Source organism: Canis lupus, chromosome 5, assembly GCF_003254725.2.
Source record: "Canis lupus dingo isolate Sandy chromosome 5, ASM325472v2, whole genome shotgun sequence".
Lineage (NCBI taxonomy): Eukaryota > Metazoa > Chordata > Mammalia > Carnivora > Canidae > Canis > Canis lupus.
This window is the reverse complement of record NC_064247.1, coordinates 53091447-53106988: the sequence shown is the minus strand read 5'-3', so window position 1 is coordinate 53106988 and position 15542 is coordinate 53091447. Positions and strand designations below refer to the sequence as shown.

The window sequence follows — 15542 nt, the reverse complement described above, 5'->3', positions numbered from 1 at the left end:
GGCCCCAGGGGGAGGCCAGGGTCTCCGTCTGCCCACTTCTACTTCCTGAAGCTCAACAGAAAAGCACTGGGGGATGGGCAGAGGGCTGTTCAGATTGCAGCATTTCCCTCTGACCCTAAGAGGCAGCCACAGTGCTCTACCTTGCTCTAGAAAGCTTTGCAAATTGGACATTCGGAAGGTTGGGATTTCTGTGTAGCATCACAGAGAAATGAGCCTTGGCAAAGAGCACTATCCATATACCCTTGGAATTTAGCCTCAGGGGTTGTTGTTGTTGTTGTTTTTAGGGCAAGATAACCTTAGAGATAAAAATAGAGCCCTTCATTTATATGTCGTCTACATATATGGGTATGGGTGAGTTGTGAATGTTAAAATGTGTGTAGGTTTGCAAGCCTTCTTTAGTGTGTGGTGTGTACAGTAAGATGTTATGGAATCGGAGGTCAAGGAGACTCTTCTTTTTCTCCCTCTCTCTTCCCTGCCTCTTTTTCTTCCTTCTTTCCAGAAACACAAAGGCACTGTAATTTTTTCCTCCCTCAAAGATGCAAACAAACATTAGGTCGGAATCTACCCCCTCACTCCTCACCCCTGCAGAGAAGGTCTCTCTGGCTGTAATCACAGCTGGTGGGTGGTGGAGGGGGGGCAAGGAGGGCATCTCATCCACTAAAGCAGACCTGAAGAAAGGCAAGTTGCCTTCAGGTGAAATGGAAATTAGAGTTGGGAACTTATATTCCTTAATTTATCCTGGCGAGATTGTTTCTGTGTTTTGAAGAGCAGTGCCATGAAAAGAACAGACAGTGATCCTGGTGTCATCAGGGCAAAGACCAGCCTTCAAATCCATTTTCTCCCTTTTACTGGAGATGGAACTTCTATTACTAAAATTCTTAAGATTTGGGTTGGTTGGTTGGTTTTCAACCGAAAACGAGGTAATGGAAATGCATCTCATGGAGTTACTGAGAGATCGGAATGCTGTGGTGTGAGCTTGCCCCAGTGCCTGGCGCACAGAAGGCACCAGAAACATGTCAGCACCTTTATCTTCTGGGCGGCCATAGAGCACACAAGGCGCAGAGTTGGTTTCAAAATTACCCCATATTTTTATCTTGGAAGAAAATGAAGGAATAGGAGAAAAATGAATACAGACCCACTCCTCCAAGCACCTTTGCAAAGCACTGAAATTACATTTGTAAAATTGCTTCCAGACTTGCGTGAAATATGAAAAAATGAAATAGGAAACTAAGTATTTTCGCTAAATGAGCTTTCTAAAAGCAAAGCAAAAGCATAACAACAACAACAAATGAAGAAAGGAGGGGAGCACGATGCATGATGACGTAAAATCCACCTTTGAGGTTTTCATAGGTTGGGGCCCACCTTTCAGCTCTCTATCCCAGGTAATGGGAAGCCCGGAAGCCTCCGGGCTTGGAAAGGATTGCGAGGGAAAACAAAACAAAACAAAACAGAAAAAACCTTCTGCTAGTTTTTCCAAATCCTAATTATGTTTTTTAAATAAGTCAAAATCAAAACGTTCTTTCTGCAAACAGCTTATGCTCCCCTGAGCTATGTCTGACCTCTCAGCGCCTTCTTGCTCTTCATCAAAGGGGCCGAAAGCAGGAAGTGCCTTGGCACAGGGACCTCATTCAAGAGGAGAGGAGAGGCAGGGGCAGGGGACCGTATTTAACTCACAAAGAGAAACAGACCGGCTGCTGTCTGTGCAGCAGCTGGAGAGGAGCGGGGCGTGCTGCCTACACTGCCCCAGAGCCTCTCGAAGTCAGAGCAGACATGGCCATGGGAAGGGCAACATGGGGGTTCCCATCGTGGCCCCACCACTAGCTGAGGGACCCCCCCCTCAACATGCTGCTAGGCCTCCCTGGGCCTTGGTATCTGGATCCAAGCAGCAGGGATACACATCTCGTACTTCACCATGTTATTATGAGATCACGTGTGCCCATGGAGGTAGAATTATTCTATAAAACTTGAAATTACTCTATGTAGTCAGATAATAATAATTTTTAAAGCCTTAACCTCAGTAGGGGATGGAGAAGGACTGGGACTGGCATGGTGACACCACAAGAAATCTGATGACAGGCCTTGGATTTGAGCCATCGTGCCAGTATCTGTGTAAATTCTGACAGTTCGCTTAAATCCTCTAAGCCTTACTTAGTAATCCTTTCCCACAGAAGAGATAATATTACTTATAACCTAGGGTGCCTGTAAGGGTCAACGGAGTTAAATGGATGTTCAGGTAACAGTACTTGTTACCCTAAAACGTGATACGAGTGTCTTCATCAGTTTATAATTTCAAAAATGGGTACACGACCCTTATCAAACAGCCATGACAAATATTAGTTTTATTTGAAAAATGGGGGAAAAAACCTAGAAAGTAAAATAACTTCTACTGACGCCACGGCAGTGCTCAAAACAGAACCTAATTTTTCTAGCTAACTTCTCTTTCAAGGATTTCACAATGAAGTTTATCCCTAACCATACTGAGTGCTCTCTGCACAGAAGAGATGTAAGGTGGGGCTGGACGCTGTACTCCACTGGAATCAGAAGGAAGGTACTTACCACCAAATACAGCATAGTGTACATGGAGAAGGAGGCGTGGCCAGAGAAGAAGGATTTCCTGCAAGAGCAAGAGAGGGCCATGAAAGGGCCATATTCACATCCCTGATACATGTCTGCCTGTCTGTCTTTCCTCCCTAGACTGTGACCTTGAGAGCAGCACTATCTTGTTTGGTTTTACATCTTTGGTAGTGCTTTGGACACGATGTCTAGAACATAGCAGCCACCGATGGATGGATGAGTAAGCAAAAGAATGGTTGGATGGATGGATGGATGGACGGACGGACGGACTTACTGGTGTTCAACCATGATTGTTTATTTATCTATGTATCTAAATCATTTGATCCCAAGTTCCTTAAGAATAGGGGCTATGTCTTATTCACCCCTTGAAACCAAAGCCTATTACTGAGCCTGTTACCTTGTATAGTAGGTGCCTCATAAAGTAAATGCTCTCTGAACTGCCTGCGTCAAAGCTGTGCACACTACGGCCACAGCAGGTGGTGACTCACCTGGCCTCCTGGACTTTGCTGTCATCACCTCTGCATTTGTAGTTTTGGATGTAGCCCTCGGAGCAGTTGATCTGGCTGAAATCAGGGTTGCAGACGTTCAAGAAGTGAGGACGCAGGCGCCCTATGGAAACTTTGGCAATGTCTGTGAAGGACTGGCTGATGGCACAGCCAAAGAGGAAGCAGCCCACCTGCTTATAGAGGGCCGCCACGTAGGGATTCTGAATCGTTGACCGGGACTTCTCCTTCAGGTAGTATATACGATAGAACTCCCCAGTGATGATCTGAAAGGAAACCCACATAGGAATTAGGAGTATCCATCAGAATGGATGTTGTAAAGGATATTTAGCGACGACATAAGGGAATGTTCTCATATGTAAATGCACGCTGTAATCTAGAAAATCTCAATTTTCTATTTGAAAAATATACGGACAGAAATAGTCATGGGAGGAAACATCAGAGGGCTAACATTGTCATTTTTTCCTTTTTAAAAAAGTCCCACATGGCCAAATAGTACCTTTGTAACAACAAAAATATACAATCAAATATATTTGTTTGTAAATATATATAATGTTAAAAATATATATAAATATTCTATATAATAGTTCAACGTATTTTTTTAAACAAAGAAAGAGACAAATAAAGATCCAGATATAGAGGGACACCTGGGTGGCTCAGTGGTTGGGCATCTGCTTTCGGCCCAGGGTGTGATCCTGGAGTCCCAGGATCAAGTCCCACATCGGGCTCCCTGCATGGAGCCTGCTTCTCCCTCTGCCTGTGTCTCTGCCTCTCTCTCTGTCTCTCATGAAAAAATAAATAAAATCTTTAAAAAAATCCAGATACAGAAAAATATTAGATGAACGTTCAATCAAGGACATGGGTAAGTATGGCCAGGACGTCAGAGGATCTGAGCCAATCTCAGGGTTCTGGGCTTCAGAGTCAGGGATCACCAGCCTTGTGTTAATACTGAGCCATGGTGGGGGTTTCTCTAGGAGGCTGAATGCCTAAGACTATGTCTTGGGTTTTAGTCCCAGCTCTGCCACCTGCCCGGTGTCCCTCAGCCATGACAAGCTCTCCAAGCTTATTTCCTTCTCCACAAAAGGGGGCTGCACCCCCTGCGGAGTCATTGGCTTAAATCTGGTAACATGGATGGGAAATGGCCTGGGTCATAGAAAGTGATTCTTTCATTTTCTTTCTTAGAAAAATGCTGTGATGAGGACACTAGCCTACAAACCATAGAACTTTTAGCACAATGCCCTCCAGTGTGCAACTTTCCAAGTCTGCGGGCATCATCTCCCATCTCCTCTATCCTAAAGGACAGCCAGTGAGTCTCGGGCTTTCCTACCCTTCCTCCAGCCCAAGGTGTTCACTCCTAACACTTAGGGGAGGTTTCTCACTCCTGGGAAAAGAAAAGCCACCAGTTACTGATTACCCACTGCATCCCAGGTGGTGTCCCGTGGGCTTTATTTCATGAAATCCTGACAACGACCATGAGAGAAGTATGGCTAAAGCTCAGCCAGGGGAAGCAGCTCAACACAAACTGCCCTTGTTTTACATTAAGAACGGGAGCCCTACTTGTCCTCCGTAAGGCAAATGCCTGTGATACCTACACAGCAGAGGACCGATTCCGCTTTGGTCATGCCCAACTACACAGCCGGCTGCTCTGGTCTTAACTCCACAGCACAGCCCCGGCCACTTCCTGACTGTAACCACAGTCCAGGGATAGCCACGTTCAACTTATCACGCGACACAAAGCTCCTTTAACAGCTCCTCACAGGGCAGGACGATGAGCCACACTTGCTCTTTCAGGGAGCACAGAGCATGTTCACAACCACAAGGGAAGCAATAGACTGACATATCTGGCACTCCTTTTCAAAGTCTCCCATTACTTTTTTTTTCAGCTGGGGAAGGGGTCAAGGCATGGGGTCTGATCCAAGTTCTCAAGGGCTCCTAACTCTGAGGGGTGGCTGGGATGGCCAGGTGGAAGGGAGATGCCAGCTGGGCCCAGGGGCCAGCAGGTGTGGCAGTGAGAAGAGCCACCGGCCCTGCTACTGTTTGTGCAGCGATTCTGTGTTTATAAAGACTTGATTATTTCTAAGTTGCTAAACTTTGGTTCCCAGATCACGCTGATTGTGATTCTCCACTAGAGAGGGATGGTCAGAGGTCAGTGCAGTGCAAACTCCTGGCTTAGCTCTCCTCTGGAAGAGCAGGATTAATATCTTACCTGGCAGATGTGCTCAGAGACTACGGCACACTGGCTGAATGAGGGAATGAAAGGGAGCAGGACCATAGTCTTCACGTTGTTTTATTACAAAACTGGAAATATCCCCTAAATATTACCAAAAGTCCTCCGATAACATGTTGCAGAGATTAAAACTTGAGAAGCATAGCGAGTCAGAAATGAAAGGGTCCATTATACATGGAAGAAACTGAGGTCCAAATTAACTCGCAACGAAAGACTGCACCCAGGTGTTCTAGCTCCCCACCCAGCATTCTTTCCTACCATTCCTGGTCTAATTCCCCTTTGAACCTGTTTATACTCTTACCCTGTGTAACCTTACAGGCTAACAGCTTCCAGATGTTCACTACCACCATCATGCCCTTTCTTCTTTATTTATAAATCATACTCGCATGGCTTTGGATGCAAGGCAAGGAACACTCACTGAGGTGTCAGTGGCCAGGGTTCAAGTCCCTACTCATTGAGTGAATTTGAGATAAGCCAGTGTCTCCATCTACAAAATGAGGGTGCTAGGCTCCTTCATTTATCACTACATAATTACAATGACATTTATTTTCAACTCTCCTGCGCTACCTCCACCACTAGCCTTCCAACCAAGCAAAGGTAATGGCAATAGCAGAGGAAAGTACTTCCTCTGAGATGATGCCAAGGGCATGGGGCAGAACCAAGGTCCCATGCACCGTCCCTGCCCTTGGATGGTTCCTGAGATCCTCGAACCACACCACTGCCACAAATTAAGAAACTCTACACTGGCTTGGCTTAAGCCTGACTTCCTATTTGATGCTGAAAAAGAACACGTGGCTTTTCACTGCAAATCAGCATCTCATACATGAATTTACTGATTAATCTCAGGCGAGTCACCTCTGGGCTCCAGCCACCTTAGGGAGAAAGGATTTGGTTACAACTCAAGGGCTCCTTTACAGCCCTAACATCCCTTCATCCTAAAACTTCGGTTTCAGTCCCACAGGCATGCACACAGCAAACTGCCAGTTAAAATGCCTCCTCCTCTCACAAAAGGCGAAAGCGGTAAAGGAGGCATTTCATGGCACCTCAAATTCCTAATAACAAAGCTATTAAGAGCAGCAACCTTGTACATTTCTTTCATACTTTACGGTTCCATTCGACCTGTGACTCTATGAAGAACCGATACCCACTGTACAGCTGAGGATGGTAAGGCACCGAGGGATAGGTACTTGCCTAAGGAGCTGAGGCTGCTAAGCGACAGAGCTAATAGTAGAGCCCAGATATGCTGACTCTTAAGCCTCACAACAGACTACATGGACAGAATTTTTTGTTAAAGATCTTCCCTGGCTTACGATGGTGTTACCTCCTGATAAACGCATCCTAAGTGGAAAATATCGTTAAGTCAAAAATGCATCGAATACACCTGACCTACTACTGAACATCATAGCTTCGCCTAGCCTACCTTATACATGCTCAGCACACTTATGTTAGCCTACAGTTGGGCACCATCAATGGCCACAAAGCCTATTTTACAAGTAATTGTAGAAGAGCTCATGTAATTTATTGACTACGCACCGGAGGTGAGAATGGTTGCACGGGTACAGAATGGTGTAAGCATATGGGCTGTCTATCCCTCGTCATCACAGGGCTTGACTGGCAGCCGTGGCTCACTGCTGCTGTCGCCCAGCATCACGAGAAAGCACTATACTGCACATCGTTAGCCCAGGGGAAAAAAAAATCAAAATTCAAAATCAAACTATGACTTCTACTGAATGTGTATTGCTTGTGCACCACCCTAAAGTCGAAAAATCTGTCAAACCACCAGAAGTTGGGGATCAGCCGTACTTCTATCATTATTAAAAACGATTTCCACCCCAGAATAGCAAATGCATATTTTCAAGGACAGGGCCAGGCTGAAGCCATTTAGCAGACACATGACTCCAGGACCACATGGCTTCTGGGGCAGCCCTGACAGATCTTGCAGTTAATGAGCAACAAATTATGTATTTTCTCTATCCCCTCATACAGAAGGGTCGGGGAGTCGACAACACAGCCATAAATCATCATTATGAACCAGCCGGACTTGGCTTCTTGTAATCCTAACCCTTAAAAGACCATTGAATGAAATTCGGGCTGGGACAGGCAGTCCGAATACCTCACCTCTGCCGAAGAGGCGAAGGCTTAAATTGTTCTCTGACATGCTACACACCTAACTCTGGAGTTCCAGATTTACTGCTTTCGGACCTTATTCATTACTCACAATGTTTTTATTCCTAGGTAATAAAATAAGCTCTTCCCTCCCCCTACAAAGGCTCGGTCCCCACCCCCGACTCCAGCCCCTGGAGCCCTCATTTCTGCTTCAGTCAGCAAGGTTGTGATATGCCCAGAAGAATGCCTTCAATGTTGATCCCTTTCTGAAGCAGCAAGCAGCAGATTCGGAGGGGAATGGCAAGCTGCCAGGCAGCAGAGGAGACTTCTCCCCTACCTGCCTTTTAAAGCACTTGGCACAGAACCTGGAAACTAATAAAGCAGGAAAGCATTGCAATTAAGCTACAAGGGGACAGAAAGAGATCATTCCCTGCCTGAGAACGGTAACAGTTTGTCCCCAGCTCCAGGACAGCTCCTCTCTGTCTATCCTTTCTGGCGTAAAAGAGCTCCACTGCACACATGTTCACAAATACCAATGTGTTCCGCAGAGGAACTTTGGAGAACATTGACTTTTTGGAAAGGAGGGAGGACAGGGTGGTCAAAGAGGCACTGACTTTGGAGCCAGATAAACCTCAGTCTGAACCCCATCTCTTACCTTAGTCAAGGGACTTCACCTCTCTGGCCTTAGGTCTCCCCATCTATAAAAGCAAGATTAATGACATCTCCCTGGTAGGATCGCCAAGGATACCACAGGTGATATGTCCCATGCCTGGCACCTAGAAGCAGAGCCCTCCAAAAGTTAGTTTTTTCCCCCTCTTTCCCTTAGAGAAGAGGAAAGAGAAAATTAACACCTGTTTGTAGAAAATATCTTTTCTAAGATCCTCCCAAAAGCTCCTTGGAAAAGAACATTACAAATTGAAGAGTTTGGAAGTACCACCCCTCCAGAGTAGAATGAGAAAATATGTGTATGGATAGAGTAGTTTTGACCATTTCATCTACAGGATCCTTTTATCAGGGGAACAAACAGGAAAGAAGTCTAAACCCCAGGCAGCCAAGGAAAGCCTCCTGTACTGTGTGTCATTTGTCACGTTCCGCTCTTTATATAAATTATCCCAAGAAAAGTTAAGACTTTTGCACAGTGTCCCAACAATCCCTTTTAGAGACTGCTGAGTTTGAAGAGTTGGAAGGACAAACTTCCCTATTTTCTGATCTGCTTGAATAATATCTGTGTAGTGCTTTACACCTTACAACTCATTTTCACATCCATTACATTATCTGCTTCTTAAAATGCCCTATGAATTACGAAATTATTATCACACTTTCTAGGTTAAGTATGAGGAAGGCCAGAGAACCATCCTTGGTCAGAAATTCGGTGAAGGCAGGGCTGTCCTGGCAGCCTGGACTTTGTTCTGCTTCTTGTACCCTGTCCCACAGCATCAAGCCGGCTCTCTCTTAGAAGTCCTAACAGGCAGCAGGATCTGTGAGGCCAGTGAGACAGATGCTCCTAGAGCACCTGGTAAGGTGGCATATTCTTGGCAGGCATTTGCACACCTCAGATCCTGGTGCCAAGCTGTTCTTCTGCATCTCCATTTATGCGGACTAATGAACTTCTTGCTGTCCAGAATAGATTCAGCCAACACACACTGGATGATGGACAATAAAGGAGGGGGAATCATTTTTCTCAGTCCCAAGCAAAAGGAAAAATGTAATGTATCTGGGTCCTGCTTCTAAGGATGGAGACAGAGTATATTTTCTTTGAAGCTGGATGGTCCATCTAGGACAAGAGAATGCAGTATCTTTAGTGACTAGAAATAATTGATGAGAAATTTAATCTTTGCTGCTTGTCCCGCTTGGTTGTCTTCAGCCTCTTGGCAGGAGATCAGTGCCTTGCAGACTGGGAGAGGCCATGAGGACAGAGCTCTATCCAAGGCCACCAGTGGAGTTCCTGGCTCTGTGGGTAAGTCAAAACTCCAATATCGAGAATATAGGCAGCAAAGAGGCTAGAGAGAACCATGTCACTCATGGCTGAAATGAGTTGTGGTAGCTGCCTAAAGCCCATAAGCTTTATGAAGAAGGCAGTCTGAAGCATGAAACATCATTATTTCCCCAAACATCAAGGACTCGCAGCCACAGGACTCCTAGAGGACTAGCTCTGTCTGTCTGTGCAAGGGTCTCCTCAATGTATTTTCTGCAGTACTGCCTGCTGCCCATCTCTTACTCTTGACACTGAGTTCCCTAAACTGCCTGAATATCACATCACTGTGCTTTTCTTCCTATTTCTCAAACACCTTTCTCCTTCCAGTGGACCCCCTTCAGAGTTCTACCAAGATAAATGTGAGTCTTACTGGGGATGAAGTCTTGCCTTTCTGGTGTGATCTCTGCTGCTTCAACAGTCTGAATTATTACCTCTGTGAAGATGACCACCCATCTTCTCAGAATGGGGCATCTCTCTCTCTCTTTCTCGCTCTCTCTCTCTCTCTCTCATTTCAACTTACCCCTTATTCCAATCAGTCATCTTCCCATCTTCTGCCAAGTTTCCCAACTAGCTATCAACCAGTGACACTAGCATGTCAACCTAACCCAGTCTCAGACCATACTCCTTCCAACTTCTGTCTCAAACCTCACTGCTCTTCCCTTCATCTCTGTTCGAGTCTCCACCATAGAGCTGCAAGGACATGACCCTATAGATTCCTCGCCTCCTTATCCCACCGTCATCTAATTCTGGTCATCCTACTTCCACAAGCTGTCTGTCATCCATCTCTCCCCATCATATCCCCTTGAATTATCCCTACCAAGATTCAGGCCTCATCCTCACCCTGGCTGCAAAATTGATGAAGCTGGCTTCACATACTTTCACCAATCTCTAGCCAATTAATTTGGGTAAAAATTCGTCACCAGTCAAGGAATTTCAGGATCTCAGTGTGATCTTTTTCTCCCTTATCTCTATCTACTTCCTGATACTCTCTTTCTCCAGCCAAACAGGTTTGCTTTACATTTCCTGAAAACACTCCATTGTTTCAGCCTCTCATCCCTGAAGCAACCCCTTCTGCCTGGAAAGCCAGGCTATCCGATGAGATAAAAGTCCTATGCGCCCTTCAATATAGACTCCTAGTGTCAACTCGTGGACGGGGTTAAAGTTCTGGCTCTTTTAACTTATGGGTCTTGGATGACTGAGTGCTGTAACTCTCAGTTCCCTTATGTGTAAAGAGGGGATGATGCCAGTACCAAGAGCTCCAGGGCCATTGTGATAATTAACTGGACTAGTACTTGATGAATGATGACAATGGCAATAATGATGAAATCTTCACCAATGAAAATAAAACTTCAGTGGTCTTCTGAATTCCCACAGCAGCACTTTATTTATATCTCATCCCGTCTGCTGCCTTTGGCCTATTTTGTCCTTGAAGCTCTCAGCTCTGGCTCCCCTCATGTTCTCTGACCAACTTCTCAGTCTGCCTGAGAATAATCAGTCATTCTTGTATTTAGACCATCAGCTCCCAGGGTAGTACTTGTGTCTTCTATACCAGCTGTAGGCTGAGGAATCTACCACAATGTCTGCTTGTTCTAAAGGAGGCCTCACCAAGCAGCCACCTACAGCAAGCTACTGCCTTCTGCAAAACCCACTTCATGCAAAACACTACTGCACACTGCCGATCTTAGGATCCTTGCCGGTCATCTGCCCAGTGGCCTAAATGTTTTGTGCTCCTCCATACGCTGAGTTCTCCAAAGAAGCCCAGAAACTACAAGTCTTTATAGCTCATGAAATAAAGAGCACTCTGCATAGCACCTAGCACCGAACAGGCCTTCAACACATGTCAGTTCAAGCACTGGGCTTTGAAGCCCGAGAGCCCTGGGTTTTAACTCCTGCTCCCTCACATTCACCACACAGTAACCTTGCACTAACCACTTCTCCCTCATAAGCCTCCGCACCCTCTCTCATTTGTAAAACAAGGTAAATAATACCTACCTCATCCAATTATTAAAGAGGATTTAAGATAAGGCATTAGCCTCCTCCCACCCCATTAGATAGCTTGTAAATGTAATCAGATTCTCTACTCCATCCCCTAATATACACTGACTCACAGAATGGATTTCTCAGCCTCCAGAGCATTATCACTTAAAACGGATAAAGTAAGAACCATTTTCATACTGGATACATTTTCCAAGTAGTCATTAAGCCCTTAGAGCTACATAGAACTGAGAGGAACTGCTGCAGCTCTTTCTTCTCCCAGGGGCTGGATGTCTTTGTGTGTGTGTGTGTGTGTGTGTGTGTGTGTGTGTGACCTAGATCCTAATCCCAAAGCCTGTGTTTTAAAATGGCAAATAGATGCCCCCTCCCTCCATCCCCTCGGGGATAAGAAGGTCTCAGAAGAACTCTGTGGCCATTTGATCAGGGAACGGCACAGTTGAAGGATTCATGTGGCCCCTCTCCGTGGGTGGTCCTGGTAATTGCACAGATGTAGTGGATTGTAAACTGGGGGACGGGGTCTCCTACCAAGGCACCACTGGGCCAGCCCCACTTCACTTTTTTTCAGAGTTGAAAACTGGCCTAACCTTTAATGAGGAGGTAATCTTGGGGAACCTTGTTTTCTTGGCAGTGCTCTCTCAGATAAAGGGGGCTGGGGCCGGGGGGGTTGAGGAGGAAGTAATGAAGTCCAGATGTGGGCACACTGAAGCCCGATCCTGAATAAACAAGCCTTGGAGGTATTAAGCTCTTCTTGTCTCTCCAGCAAGAAATCTGCGTGTGCTACACAGCATGGTCCCATGTGCACCATGGACCCTATTTAAGATCTTAGGGAAGCAAATGGGATACGTTTCCCTGCCGCGTAGGTCCTCTGACATCTCCTGGCCTAACGCTTTTAATTTTCTGCCCAAACTGTATGGCTTGTGATTCTTACAAATACATATTGAGCACCCCAGTCTGTGCCTTGCACTCGCAATTCAAAATCAGACCAGACAGGTCCCCGGCCCTGCTGCAGCTCTCGGAGTAACTAAAAAACAGATAAGCAAAAAAAAAAAAAAAAAAAAAAAAAAAAAAAAAAACAGGGCAGTTCCACACAGTAACTGCAAAGTCAGAGGTGGGCCCAGGGAAGGTAGGGCCCTTCGGAAGGTAGGGGAGGAAGCAACCAAGGAATGTTTCCTGGAGAGAGAGAGGTCTGCTGGGGTTTATTTAATACCTACCACGGGCAAGAGGAAAAGCCTGGTCTCAGCCTTCTAGGAACCTGTTATCTGACTGGGGAGACAAGAGCCGGACACAGATCATGTTGCCAGGACAGAAGTATGGAAGGTACTATTTGTCTGCTTGAGATGAAACTAGGACAGAGGTGTACCATCGGGTCCCCAGCACCTGCTACCTCAGAGGTGCTTGATAAGTCATTGTGAAAGGCAGGCAGGAAGGCTTTACAAGGCAAAAGTGGTGCCATTATTGAGGGGGAAAAAAAAAAGAAAGAAAGAAAGAAAGAAAAAAGAAAAGCCTTGCCTTTGAATCAGAAGACCCCTCGTCTGGCCCTGCCACTAATTAGTTATGGGAAAGTCACTTAATATCCTTGATCCTATTGCCTTAGCTATAACAATCCACCTCCCAGAATCACCACCAGGTGCAAGTCAGGGAATGTGCACATGACGCAGACTTTGTTGACTGTAGGACACGAGGGAAATGAAAAGGATGATTCTTGCCGATGACACACATAATGTCACTTGACATGACCTCTAGAAAAAAAGCCTACAGGGTTTGTGAGCTCCTGTCACCAATTAACAGAAAAGGTACGGTTCTTTTCCAAGGGGTGGGGCAATGAATGAGCACAAAAGTTAGGGACATGAACCTGAACCAGATGATGCCGAAGCCTGAGCTTCTTCTCTAGTTAGGAATATTTATTATGAAGTTACATTCAACAGATCTTTGAGAAGTAGAACTTATATGGCCAGAGGGAGAAGGGGATGCACCCATAACTCATCCACACTTCAACTCCTAGATATTAAGAATCTATATAAACCACTTTCAGGGGCTGACCAAGGCAAGCACTGAGCCCATGTTTATTTGAAATGAATAATACACATTTTTTCCATATTAAAATCTTCGCCCATAATACTCTTCACAGTCCAGTATAAGGCAAAGTGAGTGGAGGCTAGGTAGGGGGTGATACTTTACTGGTTTTGCTCCTAATCTCACTGCTGCTAGAGTCATTAAACCTTTACAAGGCAGGATAGGAACCACTGCTTTGTGGATTTGGAAAGAATTCCTATTATGCTATAATTCCAGAATCTGAGATACAGCTGAAAAAGAAGTCAAAACGACTAGATTTTTCCATATCTCCTGCCATAGAAAGGTGTCTGCTTTCTCCATAACTTCTGATGATCTGCATATCCACATCACACTCTAAACGGCCCCAGCACCCCACTCCTTTGTTGTGGGGACGCTCAAACCAGAGCAAGGGTATCCACATCGGGCAAGGCTTCGCTTGTTGTTTTAAACAAACTTGAGGTCGGCAGGAGAAGGCCTGAGCAGCAAGTAGCAGGATGATTAGATTTCCAGCCCGGGAGCCCCCTCCACCCTCCCTGTCATTCACGCCCTCTGATCAGAAGCAGATCCTGGATGGAGCCAGCCAGGCTCTATGACCAGTCATAATGGGAAAGTGGGAAATGTGTTGTTGTTGTTTAATTTAGGCCGTATATAGCTTTTCCAGAATTGAGTACACTACAGTGAATTACTCATTTTTCCTCTGAGGCCTCTGCTTCTGCTTATTTCCATGAGTACTCTAATATTTGACGGCAGGTAAGTGGGTAAGCAGAGCTCATTATGAGCCCACATCTCACACGTGCCTCCAGTCAAAATGCAGGGGTTGCTGGATCTGGACATGAAGTCCTCTTGCAAAGAGCACTGGAGTGAGAGTCAAGAGATCTGGATTTTACTTAACTAACTAGAAGAAAAGAGTGGGAGATAGGATGGGTCCCAAAGCTGGAGCTCCTTTCCTGATTCAATTTTAATTAGACATGAGGTCTTGGCAAAGTCATTTCACCGCTTTTTGACTGTTTACTTATCATTTATGATGGAAACAGTGAACATTCATTGAGTATACTGTAAGTGCCAAGTGCTGGGTTACTTTACATATATCATCTCCATTTAACACATGAGCCTGCTGAAGCTCAATGGGGCTCATTAACTTGCTACACATTCCACAGCAGGAGTTCAGATATGCTCCAGGGTTTCTACCTTCAACCTCCATGCTACACCGAGACCTTTAAGATTACCTAACTGTTGGGGTTTCTGCAAGGGTGAAATGCTTGAATGTGGTTCATAGGCTTCTATGGCACATAGGGGCACCTAACAAAGGACACCGATTATTTTGGTATTTTCTTGCCTGCTTTTCTTTCTTTCTTTTCTTTTTTCTTTTCTTTTCTTTCTTTTTTCTTTTCTTTTTTTTCTTTCTTTCTTTCCTTTCTTTCTTTTTCTTTCTTTTCTTTTCTTCTTTTCCTTCCTTTCTCTTTCTTTCTTTCTCTCTCTCTCTCTTTTTTTTTTTTTTTTTTTTGGAACTATAGGAAAGCACTATCCAAACCTATTTTGCTGACATTGTATGGGATAAGGAAGCAATGCTGTGGCTCATCCTATAACCAAGGCCACGGCACATGACTATTTCAAGGAAACCTGAGAGGTCAAGGAGCATTTTAATTAAAACACCAACATGACATGAGGAGAAAAGCCAGCCAAACTAAACCCCTCAAAGCAGATTTTTCTCAGAAATGCTAGCATTTCAAGAGGAAGAGGGGGCTGGTCTTGGCCAACAGCAAGGAATGAGCTGCTGATCAGGAGTTTTGCTTGAGGAAGGAAGAACAGGCCAGAAGCACAGCTCTCAGAAGTTTCTTTAGCACCCTATGTCCACTTAGCCCAGTGCTACAAAGCTTGTTCCCACAAGTAATGGCATTTGATTCTCAGAGCAATCCCCATGAGTGAATTCAAACACAGACGAGGAAACTAAGGGCTGGAAAGAGCTGTGATTCACTCGGTTCACGTGGCTGAGGGTGCCACTGCCTCTGAACGGTCCCTCTCCACTGCGCTATGCCAGGCAAGCCCATATTAATTGCAAGTAGAGAGAGCAAAGGGCACGTGACATCCCTGTCCCTATGCTATTTTTATA

At 45.3% G+C, this 15542-nt stretch overlaps 1 protein-coding gene across 2 annotated transcripts in view; it reads right to left on the bottom strand.

The window, feature by feature from the left end:
- Positions 1-15542, bottom strand: part of PLPP3 (phospholipid phosphatase 3) — an 81918-nt gene that overhangs the window by 22945 nt on the left and 43431 nt on the right. For both annotated transcript variants that reach the window (XM_025427767.3, XM_025427766.3), the window contains exons 3-4: positions 3063-3343; positions 2557-2614 (exon numbers count right to left, since the gene is read on the bottom strand). In XM_025427767.3, coding sequence (XP_025283552.1) covers positions 2557-2614; positions 3063-3343 — 339 coding nt within the window. The remainder of the gene's footprint in view (positions 1-2556; positions 2615-3062; positions 3344-15542) is intronic.